This window comes from Phoca vitulina, unplaced genomic scaffold (assembly GCF_004348235.1).
Source record: "Phoca vitulina isolate PV1807 unplaced genomic scaffold, GSC_HSeal_1.0 scaffold31, whole genome shotgun sequence".
NCBI classification, from domain to species: domain Eukaryota; kingdom Metazoa; phylum Chordata; class Mammalia; order Carnivora; family Phocidae; genus Phoca; species Phoca vitulina.
Genome location: NW_022589734.1, coordinates 6,660,629 through 6,681,957, shown reverse-complemented (window position 1 = coordinate 6,681,957; position 21,329 = coordinate 6,660,629). Strand labels below are relative to the sequence as shown.

At 47.3% G+C, this 21,329-nt stretch overlaps 1 protein-coding gene across 2 annotated transcripts in view; it reads right to left on the bottom strand.

Annotated features, from left to right (window-relative positions):
* Nucleotides 1-21,329, bottom strand: part of FARS2 (phenylalanyl-tRNA synthetase 2, mitochondrial) — a 715,905-nt gene that overhangs the window by 46,980 nt on the left and 647,596 nt on the right. Inside the window, exon 7 of one of the 2 annotated variants that reach the window (XM_032424618.1) lies at nt 16,487-16,601. The exons of the other annotated variant lie outside the window; for it this stretch is intronic. Within the exon in view, the coding sequence (XP_032280509.1) occupies nt 16,547-16,601 (55 nt within the window). The 3' untranslated portion in view covers nt 16,487-16,546. Of the gene's footprint in view, nt 1-16,486; nt 16,602-21,329 lie in introns of those variants that run through there. 2 annotated transcript variants of the gene reach the window in all.

The window sequence follows — 21,329 nt, the reverse complement described above, 5'->3', positions numbered from 1 at the left end:
CAGTTTACTGTTCTGACCCTTGCAGGGGCTTACCAGTGGGGAAAGTTCAATGTCTTGGCCCCTCATAGCTGGAGCTCCCTCCATTTCCCCGCTGGCTACAGAGAAGCCGTGGAGGGAGGCCCATGGTCAGGGCAAGGGCTTTGGAAGCAGAGGTCAAACAGTGGTTAGTGGGCTAAGTCAGACACAGGCCAGCCCAGTTTCGGGGTTTGGGGAGAAAGGGGATGATTCTTTCACTTTGATTTACTATCAGCTAGGCAACAAGCAGATCAAAGATGCCATGGGCTGTGCTCCATAGGGCTACCTGCTGCCTCCTATAGAGATGCCCAGGTTCAGGAGGCAGCTGGCCAGGTTGAGCTAACCCCCTCCAGGGGAGAGGACAGAGCCCGGCCTCCCATCAGCTGGAGAGGGACAGCACTCAGGGTCCTCCAGGTTAGCACCGTGGTCACACACATCATGTCCTACCTCTTCCTGCTTCATTGGGTACCACCGCGGCATCTCTTCTCACCTGTAAAGGCAGTCATAATAGCACCGACCTCATAGGATTCTTGAGAATGCGTGCATAACGTGCTCAAACCAGGCCAGAACAAGGAAAGCACTCAATGCATGTTAGCAATGACTTCTTCCCAAGGCAAATGCTTTGCTCTGGGGAGACTTATCTCCAACCTGCGCTCATTCCCTCTTCATCCCCAGCATTTCGATTCTCCTGTTAACCAAGTTGTGGCTATTTCTATTAGTTTCCTATTGCTGCTATAACAAATTACTACAAACTCAAATGCAATGTCTTAAAACACACAAGTTTATTATCTTACCGTTCCGGGGGGCAGAAGGCCAAAATTGGCCAGAGCGGGCCAAGATCGAAGTATTAGCAGGGCTGTGTTTCTTCTGGGGATGCTAGGGAAGAATTGTTCTCTGCCCTTTCCAGCTTCTCGAGGTTGCCCACAGGCCTCGGCTCACGGCCCCTTCTTCCCTCGTGAAAACCAGCAGTGGCTGGTGGAGTCTTTTTTTTTGAAAATTTTATTTATTTATTTGACAGAGAGATAGAGAGAGCACAAGTAGGCAGAGCGGCAGGCAGAGAGAGAGGGAGAAATAGGATCTCTGCCGAGCTGGGAGCCCAACGTGGGGCTCAATCCCAGGACCCTGGGATCATGACCTGAGCCGAAGGTAGACGCTTAACCGACTGAGCCACCCAGGCGCCCCTGGTGGAGTCTTTCTCGAACGACATCTCTCTGCCTCTCTCAGTCTGTTGTCACATCCCCACTGACTCTCCTGTTTGCTTCCTCCCTTAGGATCTCCTGGGCCCACCTGGATAATCCAGGCTAGTCTCCCCATTTCGAGTCAGCTCATTAGCAACCTAATCCCCCCCTTACCACAAAACCGCTCATCATCGCAACTCCGGGCATCAGAGCATGGGTATCTCTAGGGAGCATTATTCTGCCTACCAAACTATTCTTTAATGTTCAATTCTGGTCTCCCCTTGCCACTCGGGTCTTCCCCAAATGACCCAGTCCTCTGCCCTCTTTCCTGAATGCCCAAAAAACTTGCCATCTGTAAGCTTCATTTTACATAGCTTTTGTGTCATCACGACTGTTCCCTAAGCGAAATGTAACGTCCAGAAAGACATGGACCACATCTCACCCCATGAGGGAGACAGCGTGGCAGAGCAGAAAGGCACAGAGCTGGGAGCCAAGAGCCCTTGCTTGCTTCCATTCCAGCTGGCTGGGAAACCCTGGGCAATTTTCCGAGCATCTGTGATTCTCATTTTCCTCTCTGTAAAATGGGGTCCATCCATAACTCTAGCCCTAGCCATTGTAAGAATCAAACTAAAGCAACATAACAACAAAACAAACAACTCAATTTAAAAAATGGGCAAAGAACTTGAATAGACATTTCTCCAAAGGAGACATAAAAAAGGACCAACAAGCATGCGAAAAAGATGCTCAACATCACTCATCATTAGGAAAATGCAAATAAAAATCACAATGAGATATTACTTCATGTCCAATTAGGATGGCTATTATAAAAAGACAGAAAATTACAAGTGTTGACGAGGATGTGGAGAAATTGGAACCTCTGTGCGCAGCCTGCAGGAATTTAAAATGGTGCAGCTGCTGTGGAAAACGGTATGAGGATTCTTCAAAAAAGTAAACATTGAATTACCATATGATCCAGCAATTCCACTTCTGGGTGTATGCCCAAAAAAAGTGAAAGCAGGGAGTTGAACAGATATTTGCGCACCCACATTCACAGCCGCATTATTCACAATAGCCAAAAGGTAAAGCAACCCAAGTGTCCATCCACGGATGAAGGGATAAACAAAATGTGATGTATACAGACAATGGGATATTATTCAGTCTTAACTAGGAAGGAAATTCTGGAACATGCTACAAAGCGGATGAACCTTAAAGATATTGTGCTAAGTGAAATGAGCCAGTCACAAAAGATGAATATTGCATGATTCCACATATGAGGTTCCTCAAATAGTCAGGTTCATAGAGGCAGAAAGGAGAGAGGTGGTTGCCAGGGGCTAAAGGGTTGGACAGGAATTAGTGCTTAAGGGGGACAGAGTTTCAATCTGGAAAGATGGACAACTTCCTGGGGATGGATGGTGGTGATGGTTGCAGAACAATGTGAAGGTACTTAATGCCACAGAACCGTGCACTTAGAATGGTTAAGATGGTATATTTTATGTGATGCATATTTTACCACCACAACAAAAAATACAGCAGTGAACGTGCCCTGGCAGCTACAATATTTGTACAAGTTTAAGGTGACCGTATTCCTGATATTCCATTACCTCCTCACCATATTCCTGCGCATATTCCAGCTCCCAATAAATAGTTGCTAACGCAATGCAGAGAGTCCCCCAGGGAAATACATCCTCCTCTCCTCTCCTTTCCCAGCCCATCTGCAGATGGGAATAGCTGACCAACTTACCTGACGATGCCTTTTAAACTAGAGCAGTCTGAACATTCTTAATGTGACAAAATGTGAAAAGGGATGTAGAAAGCAAGGTAGAGAGAGATGTGTGTGCATTGTGCATTCATGGGTTTGTGTTTATAATCCAATGATGCTATTTTTTTAAGTCTGCTAAAGCTGGTTCCACCTGCTGGTTCCTTTTGGTGACCCGAATACGTGTGTGCATTCTCCATATGCTTTGGAGTCAGCGCACACAAGCTGTGTTTGTCCCTCGCCTGACTTTATGCAGTGGAAACAGAATCCACAGCACGTAGCCCGGGGAGCCGAGATCCCGAGCCATGCTGCATGCGGGGTAGGTAGGGACTGAGGGAAGCAATAAGACCTAATAACCTCACCCATTCTCCTAATTGCTTTCTTCTCACAAAGAACCACACCAGCAGCTCTGCCGGCCCTCAGGGAAATCTCTGCTTGTTATGAGGCCGGTGGGCAATCCTTCCATCACTGTGAAATGCTGGCAGTTTGTGTCAACAAATCCAATTTCAGTCAATCAATACACAACCCGCCTCCCAGCTCTGTCCTCCCAGCCCCACAGAGCTGAGAGCTGGCTTCCCCTTCCTCCCAGCCCTGCACCCAGGAGACCTGGCAGGGAGAGCTACGGGCTGGGTAGAGGGTGTGCCTGCAGTGGGGTCAGGCTGGTTGTGGCAGAGGGCCACGGACAGGGAGGGTCCCACTGCCCACCAGAAACACGCTGCGGTGTGTAGGTTAGAAGCACCAGCTTCGCACAGACAGACCCAGGTGGCTCTGCCACTTTGGGCTGTATGGCCTTTGCCAGGTTCTTCACCCTTTTGAGCTCCAGGTTCCTTATTTTGAAGGCAGAGTGGTAATGGTGCCTACCTCCAGGATTGTAACAAGTGTTAACAATGCTTGCAAAGCACTCAGCCCATCTCTGGCCCGCAGTAAGTATAAAGAGGGAGAGGCGTTGGTGATCTGCCAAGTCTTACAAGCCAAATAGGGCTGTGCATGGGAGCTACTGTGGATTTTACAGCCATCATTAACACCATCATCATTACCACTGTCTTCTTGAGGATTGTGTGGAAAACAGCTCAGGCTTATACTAGGAGGGTGGGAACCATCCCATGTAGCCCTACCAATATGGAGGAGACCCTTTGACTGCTAGTTCATGAAGGTACGCTAAGCAGAGATGCTCACTGGATGTCATCAATGTTTGCAAAAAGAAATATGCAAGCGGTAGTGTCCTCCTCAGCAGCCTGGCACCTGGCCTCGGGAGGGTCATTTGCAGGTACATGTGCTTAAGGAGGTTCGTTCCACTGCACGGCGTAACACCAAGTAGAGACAGGGTTTGTCCTCAGACACACCGGTCCAGACAGCAGGGCAAAAGGACCCCACAGTGGCTCCCTGAGATTTCTGCATTTCCCCTGGGAAGCCAGAAAGAACAAAGCCCTCCCACCAAAAGAGCCCTCTCATACACAGGGGAGGGCACAGCTTCATAGATCTTTGTGTGCTAGAGGTCCCTGTTGGGCAACAGAGAGTTAACCCCACTCTACTTCTTGCTGGCTGGCCATCACGCCTAATAGACTGGGGGTGGCGGGGAGGGGGGTTGGTGAGACCCCCTCTGCATGGGCATGTGAACTCCCCAAAGGGTGGGCAGCAGCAAATCCCCTCAGAGCGGGACGCACAGGGGCAGGCAGCCCAGGGTTCTATTTAAGATCTAGGAGCACGGGATTTGTAACTAAGCAAGGATGCAAACATTCCTCCGGCAGGAAATGGTTAGAAAGAAGGACCCTGGAGTGCATTTCGTGCCTGCTGCTGTTACGGTTTTGTCTAATTGGGAAGAGAAAGAGAGTAACTAGAGGTGAGGTTTCCAGATGCAGAATGCCCTAATATTTATGGACTTTCTACTCCGAGGCAGGCACTGTGAGAGACCCTTCCACATTTATTATATCATTTTATGCATCACAATAACCCTGCCTGGCTGGTATATTTACCTTGTTTTGTCAAATGAGGAAGCAGAGGCCCAGATGTAACCAGAAAGCTCAGGGACCTGGCACAGAGCAGGTGCTTAGTAGTGAGAGATTAGAAGACACTTGCCCAGGGTCATGGTCAGAAGGAAAGATTCAAATGCAGATTCTAAAGGTCCAGGCCACTCCAGACCCCACTTTGCTCTCTCCCTACCTGCTTGCTCAGGGCAGGAGACTGGGAGCCTTCATCAGGAATGGGTTTTGGCCCCTGGGAAAAACTTCCAGATGGAGGAAATAAAGCTGTTTCTAGGGGAATCTGCTTTTAGAAGAGCAGTCAGACCTCCATGCAGCCCAAGGGAAGATCCCTCCAAACACTTAAGGTAGTCTAGATATTTGGAGGAGACAGTCAAAGATTCTGAATTAAAAAGAAAAAAAAAGAGAGAAAGGCCCCAGGCCAGTAAAATGCGAGCCATATCTGCTATGAAACTGGGCTTTTCTCACGTGGCAGGGGGTCAGCGCCGGCTCCCTTTCTGGAATTTACCTTATTGTGATGAGAGTGAAAACAAACAGAACAAAAACCAGGTGGCCATGCATGTTTGGGAAATTTGGGATTGAGACATGTAAGCACGGTGGGAAGAGTCATGACTCTTAGAAATTTAATTGCTGGATAGAAATGACAGAAATCTGGATTTCTATCCCACCCTAACAGGCTCACATAAAACTCAACATGCTTAAAGTCAGTCAGCTGCCGTCCCCTCCCACACCCACCACCACCAAGGGGAACACAGCTGGCGTTTTTCTACTTGGGTTGGTGGCATCATCCTCCACCCAACCTCTCAAACTAGACACTTGAGATGCACGCTAGGAACCCCGCCTCCCACAGTCCAGCAGGCCACCTAGTGCCAAAGGCTCTCCTTAACACTGTCACTGCCCTGTGGCATCTTCCTTCTATTCTCATGCACAAACTTCTAGGTCAACCTCCCCAGTTATAGTCTTACCCTCCTCTGCCCCTCAGTGGCTCAACAGAGATCCCTCTAAAATTCTAATTTGATCATGGCACTCCTCTACTTATCACCTTCCATCACTCACCAGCACTGAAGTATCTAGAGTCCAATCTTCTTAGCATGCTCCGAAAACTTGCACGATCCCCAAAGATGGATGAATTGGGTCTGCCTCCGAAGTACGCCACTGTCTAGGTAAATAAGCACCACTGAGAAGGTTCATTTTATGTGTCAACTTGCCTAGGTCAGATGTATTCGTCTGCTTGGGCTGCCATGCAAAATACCACAGACTGGGTGGCTTAAACAGCAGAAATGTATTTCCTTGTGGTTGTGGAAGCTGGAAATCCAAGATCAAGGTGCAGCAGGATTGGCTTCTCCTGAGGCCTATGTCCTTGGCTAATAGACAGTCACCTTCTCCCTGTGTCACATGGTCAACCCTCTACACACATGCACCCCTGGTGTTTCTCTGTGTGTCCCAATCTCCTCTTATAAGGACATTGGTCAGAGTAGATAAAAGCCCACCCTAACAGGCTCATTTTAACTTAAACACCTCATCAAGTGTCCTATCCTCAAATACAGTCATATTCCAAGGTACAGGAGGTTAGGACGTCAACATAGGGATTTGGAGGGGACATAATTAAGCCCATGAGAGCCATAGTATCCAGTTTGGGTTCAAACACCAGTTTAGATGTTGCTGTGAAAGTATTTTTTTTTTAGATGTGATTGAAATTTAAATCGGTAGTCTTTGAGTAAAGCAGATTACCCTCCATAACATAGGTGGGCCTCATCTAATCAGTTGAAGGCCTTTAGGGAAAAGACTGAGGTTCCCTGAGGAAGAGAGAAGGCTGCCTTTGGACTTGAGCCACAATATTAGTTTGTCTCTGGCTCTGCAGATTTCAGACTTGCCGGGCCTTACAATTGCATGAGGCAATTCCTTAAACAAATCTCTCTTTATATATATAGAGAGAGATATATACATACATGCATATATATATACACACACACACACACACACACATATCTTATTGGTTCTATTTCTCTGAAGAACCCTGACTAACCTTAATCACATATCCCAAAAGATACCGGATAACACATAAAAATGGATATATACGAGGGTAGGCAGTCACGGGTTGGTATCGTGTTTTCAAAATCATCAGGGACCCAAGCTACTTCCATCTTGATACTCCACAATCCTTAGTGTGCTATCTCATGGTCCAAGCAGGCTGCTTGAGCTCCAGATATCATGTCTCCATTCCGGCTAACAAGAGAGAGGAAGGGACATGAAAGGGAACACCTCCTCCCTTTAGAGACACTTTCTGTAAGTTGAACATGAACATCTCGTCGGCCAGAATTTAGTCACATCCAGGTGCAAGGAAATCGGGAATGTAGTCTCTATTCCAGAATAGGTGCACCCAGCTAAAATCAGAAGATTTTATGTAATGGTAGAAAGGGGGGCATGGATGTGGCAGTGCACCACAATACATTTGCTACAAGTACCAGCTTAAGTGGGTGCCAAGAGGAATGAATCATTTAGAAATTAAGAGATTCATGCGGGCAGGGGCAGGCAGAGAAGGCTCTATGGTGGAAAGAGGACCTGGGCTGGTTTTGAAGGAAGGGTTAATTCGCTCAAGCAGGAGAACATCCCCGCAAGCTTGTCCCAGGGTGAGCATAAACACTACTGTGATAACAGCATGACACGGTGGGGGCTCAGCCCGGGATCAGGCAGAGTGTGAGGCCAAGTGCCGGAAGGCAGGCTCTCTCCTCAACAGGCTTGCAGGCAACAACCGCCAGACGAGGATGGACAGGCTGACCGCTAATGGGGCCCAAGGCCAAGGGCATGGTGATCCTTCCAGCACCCCTTGAGTCCTCGACGAGGCCGAGGGCGGGGGGAAGCTGGGGGGTGAGGGAGGGGTCGTGGGACTGTATCCATCTCCTCAGGGCAAGCCAGCCAATGGGCAGCCTCGCTGATGCTGTAATAACCCAGCTCTGCGTTTCATTGGCCAGCCCTCTTTCTGGGGCTCAAACTATTTATTCGTTTTTTTTTTTTCTTCAGAAATTGCAAATAGGCATAAACAAAATACAGAGGAGAAGGACCGAGCCCAGATGGGAGGAAGAACACGCCCCTGAAGTGCAGTGTTGTCTGTGAGGACAGAAGCGGTGACAGCTCCCAAGCCCCTCACAGGCCCCGGGGAGGTCGGCCTCTCCCGCCCAGGCACCTGCTTCACTTCAGGGTCAGTGGAGAGATTTCTCCCCCTGTTATTCATTTTTGTTTTCACAGTTTTACAATTCATGTTTCTTACTATAGGGTCGCTCAGAGCTTTTAACACACCACAGTGCACCGCGAAGCTTCGACAAGGACATATCTGTAAGTAGCATTTCTTAAACCTAGATGATCTCAGAGCCTTTTACTCTCAGAGCATATCAAGGGTCCAGTGTTCTACAGGACACACTCTAGAAAATGCTCTTATAAGGAATAGGTCACTCTGGAATCCCCAGCTTGTCAGGAAATCATGCTCCCAGGGCCTCCTCGCTGGGCTGTTGTTCTCTTGCCTTCACACCCACATTGGGGGCTGCCCTTGCCAGGCTCTGCTTAGATGGAGGGTTGTGGCTTAATAAGGCATGAGCAGCGGCCCATGATCATCCATGCCCCCAACTGGGGGCGGGAGGTGGAAGTGAGAAGTCTGGGGTTGGGGTTGGGGGAGCTTTACGTTCCCTCCTATGTCCCCCTTTGCACCCAAGTGTGGATCCCAGGTGACCAGGATCCCAGCCAGCCAGCAATGACTGAGGCCCTTCTTAGCACCAGCATCCTCGGGTGCTGGAGACAGATCCTGCACTCAGGGTGCTCCCTGGGAGGACCTAAGACAGAGGACAAAGCAAGTCACTGCAATACAGTGTGCTTGGTATAAGAGTGGAAGTCATACCAGGTATGGTGGTGACTCAAAAGAAGGGAGTGATCACTCTTTTGGAGGGGAAGGTGGGCGGGGGTGTGGCATCAGGGAGAAAGGGAATAGCAGAGGCTAAATACAAAAGTCAGTATTTGAGATGGTCAAATAAAACCTACTCGCAGTTCAGAGCCCTCGGAAGTGTTCTCATCCCAGGAAACCAGGTCTGAGAACCAGGCTCATCAGACAAGGGCTAGCCTTGCCAGTGTACTGGAAGTGAAATGAATACCCAGTGCCTGTGCAGAGAGGGTCAGCGAGCCTGGGCTGGTGGATGCTGCGGCCAAGCCCATTGCTGGTTTTCCTAGTGCAGCTCGCAGATTCTGTTTGATGCCCCAGAGGGAGCTTTGGTCAGGTGACAGCCACATGGTCAGAGGCCAGCAAGCCTCCTGACCCCAAGCGGGGTCAAGTAAATTGCATGGCAGTAGGGCAGAGGAGTGGGAGTTGGTGGTGCAGCTGAGGCATGGGGCTGAAGTGGAAAGAAGAGGCTGAGGACAAGAAGGAGAGAAACAAAGTAAAAGGGGAAAGAGAGAGGAGGAAAAAGCAAGTGTAGCTTGATGCGGTGCTAGTGCCCTGGGGATTAGGAGCTTTGCATTCTGGCCCCAGCTCCTCTTCTTACTACTGCCTACATGACCTTGGGCCAGGCATTTCTGCTCTGGGCCGGTTCACTTTTCTATAAAAGGAGGTGGGAAGAGTAGCTGTGATCCGTAAAGCCCCCTCCTTCTCAAGTGTCATAACAACCTCTTTTCTGGAAGGTCCCTTACCAACTGCAGCTGTTACCACTGTGAACAGGAATGGGTGGATGGGTGCAGATTACACAGTGGTCCTGATGGGGGTAAGGTGGAGATGCTGCATCCCGGGCTGACTCAAAATGGTGCAGTGTGCAGCCCTCTCCCCCTCCATCTCTCTGCTTTCTACCTGCTGAGCCCCCCAGGACCCAGCGACTAACGTAATAGTCTCCTCCAATGCCCCTAATGATCCTGCAGCAGCTTCTGCAGGCTCTGCCTCTCTCTGCTGGCAGCAGGCTGTGAGTTCAGAGGAAAAATGAGCTCCCAGCTCTTGGGGAGGTGAAATCAGGCTCCAGAGTCAGCCTAGGACAGTGGTAGAGCTGCAGTTTCCTCTGGACATGAGGCCTATGCAGGGCCCATATCTCTCTCATTTCTCTGCCCCACAGAATCTAAATACAAAGAGAAGGATCAGCTTTTGTTCTTCATTTGATACAGTACCCTTTCCTGCAGTTGTCTTCAAACGGTGTTTAACTAGAATCCTGGCTCTAAATGCAATCTTACACGGAAGTATAAACAACAATTATTGAATAATTATTTCTTGAAATAAATATGTGTTAAATGCAGTGTTAAGAACTTGCTACACACTGGGTACCCAACCAGACTTACTCCCTGCCTTCATAGAGCATGGTTTAGTGGGTGAGGCCACCCATAAACAAATAAACATTTGATGAACACTTGTGATCAATGCAATGAAGGAAAAGAATGTGGGGATATGTTTAGGTTGATTTGTCAGGATGGATTTCCTGAGAAGGGATGCTCCTGCCTCTAATGAGGATCTGCTCAGTGTGAAAGCTGAGGCCAGGCAGAGCCCTGAGTGGCTAACAACATCCAGAAAGAATGAGCAGCCCCCACATGCAGATGGGACAGTGAGACCCAGCCTGCTTGGTGGGAGGTGCTGACCTTCTCCACAGCACAAGCCAACAGCTCCCACCCATGCCCCCAGTGGCCTGCCAAACACCAAGCTGTAGTTTAATAAAATGTATAAATACAGAGATTTTCACACAATCTATATATATTAAACATTTGAAGGCGACCAACCCTATAAAGAAAACATCAACAAATTCAATAAAAGAAAGAACTTAAAACTGAGGAAACTGAGCTACTAGTGTAATCAGGACAGAAATGTTTAAGTCCATATATTTAATATCTTCAGAGAGATAAGGGAAGGTATCTATGCATCATATATCAAATGAGAAAAGGTGGGTATGACTCAAGAGCTGGCAATTATGAAAAGAACTAATGAGAGATCTTAGAAATGAAAAATATAATTATTCAAAAATTATTCTGACTACTGTGGAGAACGAATGCAAGGAAGCAAGATGCCTATAATCCAGTAAGAGATGTCTGTGGCTTTGGCTAGGTTGGAGGCATAGGAGAAAGAGAAGAGTAGATGAACTCAAAATATATTTTAATGGAGAGTCTGCAGGACTTTCTAACTTGCTGAGGGTTTGAATGTGAGGATGAAGAAGAGGGAGCACTCAGGGGTGATGTCTGGGTTAAACACAGAACTGTTCCCTGCACAGACCATAAAAACCTCTTTACCCTCTGTGTGCATCAAGATGAGTTGCACAGCCCATTGTACAATCTCTAAACTGCACCTTTTGAGGTTTTCTCTTCTCCTTGCCCTTGACCCAGAGGGCTTGAAAACAAGGGGAGAGATCCAGCACTGAATGTGGCCATTACATTTGTCGTCCTTGGTGCCTCAGGGAGAGTCATGGCTGTTGAGGGAGAGAAATGTGACGGTTGTAGATTGGGTGCTCTTGACAGCAGGCTCTGAGATGGAGTTTTTCACACAGAATGTTGATTAAGCAGTCAACACCTGTAAAAGGGAGGGGAAGGAAGGAGGATCAAGCAGGAGAAAGTAATTGAACCAAACCCAATGACAGCCTTGGTCAACCTCAGGGGGGCCATGGGAGCTTGTATAGCTCTTCAGAGTTGTTCCAAGTTGGGCTGGAGTGATCAGACCATTATGTACCTGCATCCCTCAGTCATTAGATTTGGGCAGCACTCTCCATTGCTGGAACAGCAAGTTCTTGTTGAAGGGACATGGGTGGCACTTTACAATGCTCAGCACAGTGATTAAGGCCATAGAAGCTCCTCTAGTGGCTTGAGGTGCAGCTTTGTGTATATCTCACTGTGCCTTGTGTGTACCTGCTCTGGGGTCATTACTAAATATATCTCCAAATTTTGGGGAAATCAGAAGTTCAGAGACAGTCCTAATCAGAGCCAAGAACACCATTCATTGGGGTAGGAGAGAAAGGAATGGCTTTATAGATGGTCAACATAAAGCTGAAATTGCCTCACTTATTGCAAACTGTATAATCTAAGCATGAACCTTGGGAAATTCATATACTGTAATCCAGAGTCTACAAGTTCACAATATAATATCCTGTTGAGAAAAGCAAGTCTAACTCAATTGATAGAGACCCTCTCTGCTGATTTAAATTCTGTTTTCAGATGACTTGGCTGGCAGTGGGTTGAGCCCCATCTCTCAAAACCCTTTGAAGACCTAATGTGGGCTGATGAGCTGCTACGGAACATCTTTGAGTCACTACATCATTCAGAGATTCTGTATCATACTAAAGTCTGCTTCTGTGATATTTTGACTATGAATGTAAAAACTGAGGCAGGAGGCAAATAATGATGTACCTGAAGATGCTCTCTGCTATTTGGTTCAATAGACCCTGGGATTTTTGAAATTCCGAAATAAAGTGGTTTACTGGGTGGTGTTCCCTGGAGGGAAGTGAGGAAGAAGGAAGAGGGAGAAGTGAGGGAGAAGGAAGCCAAGCAATATGCAAAGTCAACAAAGTCAACAAAGCCCCATGCTTACAGGGTGACTGGCTTTTCTCCAGATAGGAAGTCTGGAGACCATGAGCCCCTCTACCCACCTGTCACTAGGTAGGGGCTATCTCAGAGGAATGATCAGACCATTATGTACCTGTATCCCTCAGCCATTAGATTTGGGCAGCACTCTCCATTGCTGGAACAGCAAGTCCTTGTTGAAGGGACATGGGTGGCACTTTACAATGCTCAGCACAGTGATTAAGGCCATAGAAGCTCCTCTAATGGCTTGAGGTACAGGCACTTCCTGTTCTCTGTCCACTCAGGCAAAACACCTTCCAGAAGCAGTCTCTGATGAAGAATGGAGTAAAACCAAACTGGGAGCTGAGGGGCATGGAAATGGGAAGGGGACCTGAGGAGACAGAGCAGAATGGACACCACATCTGCCAGGAGTAAGTTCCATGGTTACTGAGTCAGCACCTATTGTGTCCAAGACCATGTTGCATATTGTGGAGAAGACAAGAAGTCACCAGACTTCATGATTCTCATCAGTAACAGACATCTGGTCCCTTGACACCTCAAACCAAACTTAAGTTTCCTAATCTCTCAGAAATGGCTTCCTGGGATGATGGCAGTGAGCATCAATGAATATTAGAGGCCATAGTTACATCTGGAAAATGACTGCCTTTTCAATGCACTGTATTCATAATGATAATAGCAGCAAAAATAATAATGTGCCTGAGTCTAATTTAATGCTCACCACACCTATTTTCTCTTCCTGGAATACAGCAAAGTTTTCTATTCCAGCACCCTTGGATCTAGGTAGATTGGATCTAGCCTCCTTGGATCCATTCTCAATAATGTCATTGCTTCCAGGTTAAGGCAATGAAAGCAGGCATAACTTTCCTTCAGAAACCTTAAAATCTGCATGTAGAAGACAGTGACACCACAAAATGGAACGGCAGAGTCCTTGAGTCCCTGGGTCACAGGAGAGCTCCCTGACCAGAATCACACACTGAACCCTGTGTTAGTGAGAAATAAACTTTTGCTAAGTCATGGAGATCTTCAAGCTCTGGGCAGTTAGCTTGCTCTATTACAGTTAACAGTAATAACCACAGAAACAACCTGTTGGGTAGTATCATGATTTTCATTTTGTAGGTGAGGTAATTGAGGCTCAAAATGGTTAAAAGGCTAGCAAATGGTAGAGCTGGAATTTGAGTCTATTTTTTAATCCCTGTCCTGTGTTCACTGTCATGTAAAGTTTAGTGTGACTATGTTTGATGTTTTCCCACATGTTGGCTTTGATGGGATAGAGAGGAGAATATGGAAACCTTGGGTCTCTTGGGTGGGATATAGAATGGGGAGGAAGGACACAGAAAAGAGAGGCTCCCCAAATCAGAAGTCAAGCTTTGGGCACTCCACAATTTTGCTAAGGGCTTCCCCATCTGCTCACATATGGTCTGTTCCCAATATCCTCACTGTAATGAAGTTGTTTCTTCACGACAGTATGCTCATTTGTCTCATGTGATTCTAATGACTATTTGCTACTGAAGAGAAGAAATGAGATAACTGAAGGGTCAAACCCCAAATCCCCAAAGCTATGCCCCTCAACTCCAAGTGGAGAAAGCAGAGAACCTCTTGTTCCTTGTGGACATCTTGCTTGCCTTCTGTTCTGCCAACCACCCATTTCCTTCTTACTAGAATCTGACTTAGTTCATCCTCATGCAAGTTACCAAGTCCTTCAGGGAAGTCTAGGCCATTCCCCTAATCAGGGTTGAGAGTTCATGGCCTAAGCTAAATATGATGGAGTGATTGCTCCGCCAGATGATTAGTTTAGGCATGGGCATGGGATACAATTTTGGCCAATGGACCTAAGCAGAAAATCTGCTGGTGAGGTTTCTGGGAAGGCTCTTTTTAACAACAACAACAACAACAACAAAGATAAAAATGTTTGCTTTTCTGCCTTTGGGCTTGAGTGTGTGTATTGTTCCTGAAACCAAAACAATCGTCATGGGTCCATTAGGAGAACAGTCTATGAGGATGAACCAAAACATTTAGGATGGCAGAGTAGAAAGACAGAAATAACCTGGGTCTTTAAGACATTGGTGAACTGGTGAATTAACCAAACCTAGAGCTGTCACTCCTTTGGACTTCTTATTATGTGAGATAATAAACTGCTTAATTGTTCAAATCATGATGAATTAGGGTTTCTATTACTTGCAACCGAATGCATCCCAGCGGATTCAACTGGTATGTTGCCATATGCTCTACCAGGGAGAACACAGAAAAGAGCAGCTAACTCCCACAACTCTTAGTGGCTCAATTGGCTTTCTTGATAGGTTCTTAGCTTCCACCCACACCCCCCATCCTGAGTGATTATAAATCCTTCCCCATTTCTCTTACTCATGATTCTGCTAATCTTAGCCTCACTGCCCATTAGAGGGAGCATCCACTGAATTACCGCACAACAAGTCCTCGAGTTTCCTACCCAGTTGCCCAGCTGCCCATTCTTATGGCTGCAAGCAGGAGAAAGATGTTGAAAACCACAAGCCCTGGCAATGCTTTGTAAAGAAATGGTGACCGTTTTGGGTTTCCTTAGGTGAGAAATCGGAAGGAAAAGAAAAGAAGCTCATTTTTTCTAACATTAATTAATTCACATAAGGTCACATTTTACATCATTTTAATTAACTTTCATTGAGTTCATGTTCAAAATGAGGAAAAACAGGTTCATTAAAATAAGTCATGAGGACCCTAGGTATAACAACATGAGGTATTTAAACAGGATAGAAAATTGGAAATCTTTTCCTTCTGCTCTGGTGCATGGTGGAGTTTTGTGAATTCCTAAATTTTCTCAAACATATCTCCTTTGCAGAAGTGAGGAAGAAATAGACTTGAAAGTATTAACTCTTTCAGGAAGCCTTTCCCGAGACTTCTCACCCCGGCCTGTCCCCCTCCTCAACCACTGGCTAAGCCCCCTGCCCCACTAACACTTTGCAAACCCCTGTCTCACAACCACTATCTTATCCGACATTAATTGTTTAATTTTTTATCTCCTCCACAACACTGTGAGGCTCTTGAGGGCGAAACCTTGTGCTATTTCTTTATCTTCTGGCAGGATACTTGGCATACAGTAAGTGCTCAGTATAAGTTTACTGAATGAATGAAAGCCAGGAAAATTTTTCCTGGGTCTCATTTTAATTTAACAAAGGACAAGTATATCTATGTAGCACTGTGTAAAATGAAAATTAAATGGGAAAGTCCTTTATGGTAGTATCAAAGGGCTGCAGAATCTGCTGTATATGGCAGGTTGGCTGGGGGCACGCAGTTGGTGGCTGGGCCATTCTCTGAAATGTGGACTTAGGACAAGGGTGGGTCCTTGTGCATCACCCCTAGGAATTCACTAACAGAGTCTTAAAGCACACCCAGTGCCACATCCGCACTAATCTGGGGGGTAGATGCTGCCAGAAGTACTTTTGTTCTATGTTTTGGCTTTTCAGGTTGTCCCCAAATTAAGCAAAAGCATTTTTCTTAGGTGAGTTGACGCTGATTGTCCAGATACCTGCCCATCTAAATCATAAGCCCTCCACCACTCATTTTCTCTTTCTCAACAAGCCCCTGCCCTATGAAGTTTCATCTGTCCACGAGTCCTAGCTGAGCATGGTGATGTGCCCAATTACATAGCAAGTCCAATTGCAGGACTACAAATCCTCCATGATGCCCCACTTGTGTCCTTCCTCATTGTCCACCTCATTGTCCAGCCACTTCACCTACTGTCCTCCTTATTTGACTCCCCGTATGGAATAACCTGCCCATCCCCACCTGCCCAACCAGCATGAAATGGATGAGGAAAAGGCAACAGTCTTCTTATTTTTTAAGAGGTGCTTTGTAGCTGGGTAAGTTTGAGGCTGAATTTCCTCATGCTTGGATTTACCTTCCTCTTGAAATTTGTAAGTGCTTGTGTGACTTACTTTTTTTTTTTAAGATTTTATTTTTAAATAATCTCAATACCCAACACAGGGCTTGAACTTATAACCGGAGATCAAGAGTCACAAGCTCTACCAACCAAGCCAGTCAGGCACCCCGTTGTGTGACTTACTTCTAAGAAAGCCCAATATTTGGATTTCTAAATGTAGATGCAAACATTATTCATGCCGTGAAAGGATTCTCCCATCTTCAAAGGACTTGTCCTCAGAACTCCTACAGATCAATAAGAATAAGACAGTTAACCAAATTAAAAAAAAAAATTAACAAAATGCTTGAACAAGCATTTCCTTTAAGAATTTAGCTAAATGGCTGATAACATAGAAAATTTTGTTCAATTGCATTAATCAGGCAAATGAAAATTAAAACCATGATCTAATACCAATAGACACCCACCATAATAGCTAAAATGGAAAACACAGAAAATAATAAGTGTTGACAAGGATGTGGAACAACTAGAAATCCTATATGCTACCAGTGAGACAGGGAATTGGTATAATCACTATAGAAACATGTTTGATGATATTTATAAAACTGTATACACATAAACTCTGACTCAAAGATTCCACTCTTAGGTATATACCCAATGGAAATGCATATATATATCCACCAACACACAGGTAGTAGAATGTGCCTATCAGCACCATTTGTTGTAGACTATATCTGATAATTATACAAATGCCAATCAATGGTATAATGGATATAAATAAATTATGATATATTCACACAACACAATATCTAGTTTTGAGAATGGATCCACAATGCATGCAACACTGTGGTTGAAATTGATTAACACAAGGTTAAGCAAAAGAAGACAGACACACAAAAAAATGTATTTGAATCCTTTTAAATAAAGTAAAACCTGGAAAAATTAACTTATGTTCTTAGAAATCAGAATAATATTTATCCTAAGGGGGTAAGTGACAGGAAGGGAGCACGGGGAGGGACCTCTAGAGTTTTGACACTGTTTTATTTCCTGATCCAGGTCCTGGTAACACAGATGTGTTCAATTGGTGATATGTGCGCTTTCCAGTATATGTGTATTAAATTTCAATTTAAAAAAAAGGTTTTTAAAGTGTGATGAAATTTACAAATTTTTCAGGCCACAATGGAACTTTCTAGAATTATATTTGCTATCCAGAATAAAGCACACCCCCTATGTTCAGTTGGATTGAGTATTTTCCCTCCCACCTTATCTTCACAAGTTCACTAATTCTGCAAGGATAGGGAATTGAGTTAGGATTGAGGGAGTGACTTCTACCTTCACGGCATTGGATGGTGTGTTTTTGGTATTCTCTAATTACTCTGTGTCCCTCCATTGCAATTGAGACCCAGAGGACAGAGACCATCTTCCATTCTCCTTTCTCTCCACCCCATCAATGTCTTCTTCAATGCCCAGTTTCCCCAAGGACCCGTCAGAGGACACAGTGCCAAGCTGGAGAGGATTTCTTACCTCTTGAACTCCATCACTGAAACAAGCTCTGAGACAGGATGCCTGTTCTCTATGAAGCAAGCATTTATTATGTGCCTGGCATCACCTCACTTCACCCCCACACTCCCAAACCTATACCCATTTTGCAGAGGAGAAAACTGAGAAGCATCACCCAAAAGGCCACATCTTTCAGAAGTGATGGGCTGGCACCAGGATCCAGTTGGCTCCATGACCACACCATACTGCCTGGGGTTTTCTAGAGAAGCCTCACTCTGCAATTTTAGTTTCCCAAAGTGGCTACCTTCTTTCTGCAAGTAACAACCTGGGCTGGCTGGTCACCATCCCAGGGCCTGGAGACAATCTATCAGGACTCACCTCCTAGAGGCTTGGGCTCTTTGCGGATCCCAGTGGGACCCAAGACAGTGTCACCCGACCCTGAGTCTGCCTACTCTTTCTCTGCAGGAGAGGAGAGAAGCCCTAGAGTTTTGCTAGCTTCTCTGTGGCAGGCGGAGCATGGAAGCTGTTCCTGATCTGTACCTGGGAGGGTCTGCTCTGGGTGCAGGGGCCCTGCCGATGCTGTCAGTGCTGCCCATTTATAAACAATGGCCGGCCGCCCAAATTTCCCCCAGGCAGCCTGACTGCATGCTTCACCTCACAGCCGGCTGTGGGGAAGTCTCCATCTATATTGATCACTCTAGCTCACCACCGCAGACATAAGCCCCTCTGTGATATGCTGGGGAAGGCACAGTACGACCCAGCATGGTGATTACAGCTCAGCTTGAGGAAGTGAGCCACTGGTCTTAAGCTCAGCCCAGCAGCCTTTTTTCTTCTGCCCCCAGTGGAATTTTCCCCAAGCCTGCTCGGCCCAGTCCCAGGGACAGCAAAATGACCACTCCCCAGTGCTCCGGTGTCGTCCTGGAAATGAGCAAAGGCAGCCTCGAGGGCAGGGTCTAAGCCAGCTCACCATGGTGAAGAGCATGGACACCACGATCTCTGTGCCAGGGTCCCCAAACTCCAATCTTTGGCCAACCTCCAATGACCATTTTCTGCACTTTATGCCTCCCTCCCTCTTGGGAGACAAGCTGCTGCATGAGCCCAGCAAGAGTGATGGAGTTACAGTTTGGCCAGGACCTTAGAGGCCATCTGGTGCTCATTTTACCAATGAGGAAACAAGCCCAGAGAAGTTTAAGTGACTTGCCCAAGGTCACACAGCTGTGCGGGTAGAAGAGGTATGAAGAGAATCCAGGCTTCCTGATTCGATGGACCCTCACCCCACCCCACCCCCCGCAGTATTCCAGGCTGTTATTCTTTCTTTATTTAAGGGACTCCTCTAAGTCCTACACAGTTTCAGGTGGCAGTTTCAGGAGTGTCCGGAGTTGATCTGTTTCCTTCGGGGATGCTAGAGACCCACCGGGGATGACGGCTCTAAAGGAGAGCACGCCCCAGTGCCCAGGTTGCTTGGAGAAAGTGGGCAGCAGGTCAGCTTTGTTTGGGCAGCAGCAGGGAACAGTGAGGGGGACACGTGGATAGTAATGTCCCAAAGTGGGTGCCTCTTTCCCCTGGCAACACCGACACCTTGGCTGGGGACAGGTAATCCTGTGCTTTGCTCAATGCAGCCACTGAAATGGAAAATGAACCACCGCTCCAGGAGGGTGGACGGGTAGCACGTCTGAGGCCGCAGCTTGGTGCGCGGCCTCTTGTAGTCCCTTCCGATGTAGTCAGAGATGGGCAGAGTGGGGCCCGGACTGGCTCCATGGCTGGTCCCGAGCTGGTAGCTTCTGCAATTCTTTCTTCTCTTCCCATCTCCCTCTTCCTGTTCCCTGCCTTGGGCCAGCTTTTCCGCCTCTCCTTCTCCACCCCCTCCAGATTTGCCAGGCCTGTGCCCTACTTTCTGAAGGGCCTGCTTGCCACGTAACTGGCTGGGGAGTTGGGCCGATGCATCAGGATGCCAGCGGCGGCTGGTGATTCTCAGTTGGCCCATCCTCGGATAACTTTCCAAACCTACGCCTGTGTGCCAAGCCCGGGCCAGGCTCCTTGCCTCTCGGGGCCTCTGCTTCCACAGCTGAAGCTCTGGGTCTTTTCAAGCAAGAGCCACCATGTCTCCCAGGAGGATGGTGCTATTCTTAAAAATGTTCTCGTCTTATTACATTTGTGCTCCAAATTCAGACAGAACAGACCTGAGCCCCGGCTTTGCCCTGTCTTCACAGCCGGTCCTCCAATCCTCAGTGTCCTTGTCTGTATTATGGGGATGCTAATGTCAACCTCATGGCTCGTTTGAAGGATTGAGTGAGGAGATGCCTAGGAAGTGCTCAGCCCAGCATTACCCCAATAAATGTAACCTTCCCTTGTTACATCTGACAACGGGGGCCAGAACCATAGCCAACTCCCCTCAGCTGCCAACCTTGTTGGCTGTGCTGATTTCATCCCCACATTCTAGCTCTCAGTTTGCAAGGGGTAGGACAGAGAGTTCTAAGCACCCAGTCGGGTAGATGCTGCTGCAGAGGAGGACTCCTGAAGGAGCAGCTTCTGGGTGGGAATGGAGTTCATGTTCACAGACGTTTGACGTCCATCCCCGTTCAGACCAGTCCAGAGTGCTCATTCCCATGTCCTGGCCCCAGAGGGGAGGAAGGCAAGTGGGTAGCAACCCGTGAGAGGGTTTTCTCCTTGGGACAAGACTCAAGGCTGCTTGAGGAAGGGTTGGTTGACAATGTTGGGGGTACTTAGGGGTCTGACTCCAGTTTCTAGGAAGCAAACTCAAATATTTTCAGGCCTCAGGTGAAGCAAAGCATGTGTCTCCTCTCAGAGGAATTCCCATAATAAGTTTAGGAATCCAGTTACTACCTTCAAACGGGCCCAGAATGCTCCCCCCAATATCCGCCCGAGCTCCAGTGCCTCCAACCACAGCCGTCCCCCTCACGGGACCATGCCTCACACCCAGAATGAGCTCAAAGGTCGGCGCTGTTATCATGACCCCGCAGGGGGCCCCTGACATCCCAGTGAGCTGACACCATGGATGGGGAAACAAAGGGGCTATGACGGGCCCAAGGCCTTGCTGCTGTGGCTGGGAAGCCCGGGGATCTGGCAGGCTTGAGCAGAAGGACAGCACAGGCCCATCTGTGTGTCCTGAGCTGCCCTGTCCCTCCCCTCTCTATCAGCGCTTGGGGATGGCTGGGAGAGCTGGGCCTGGTGGGGAGTCCCTCCTGACCAGTGGGCCACCACAAGTCCCTGATGCTCAGGCCTCCAGGGCGACCCGAGAGCCCTGCAGCCCCCAGCCCACTGTCCTCAGCCGTTCCAGCAGATAGGCTGTGCTCATTCCAGGTTTTTACGGTTATCTCTCTCTCTCTCTCTCTCTTTTTTTGCTCCCTCTAAGAGGCAAATGTTCTAACAAAGATGTGATGCTGGAATGAGGCATTAATTTCAATAGTCACTTAAAAGCAATTACCTGGGAAATACTCATTTTCCCATTAAATACTGCACAGCCCAAACCTCAGGTGATTCTCCCTCCTTAATCT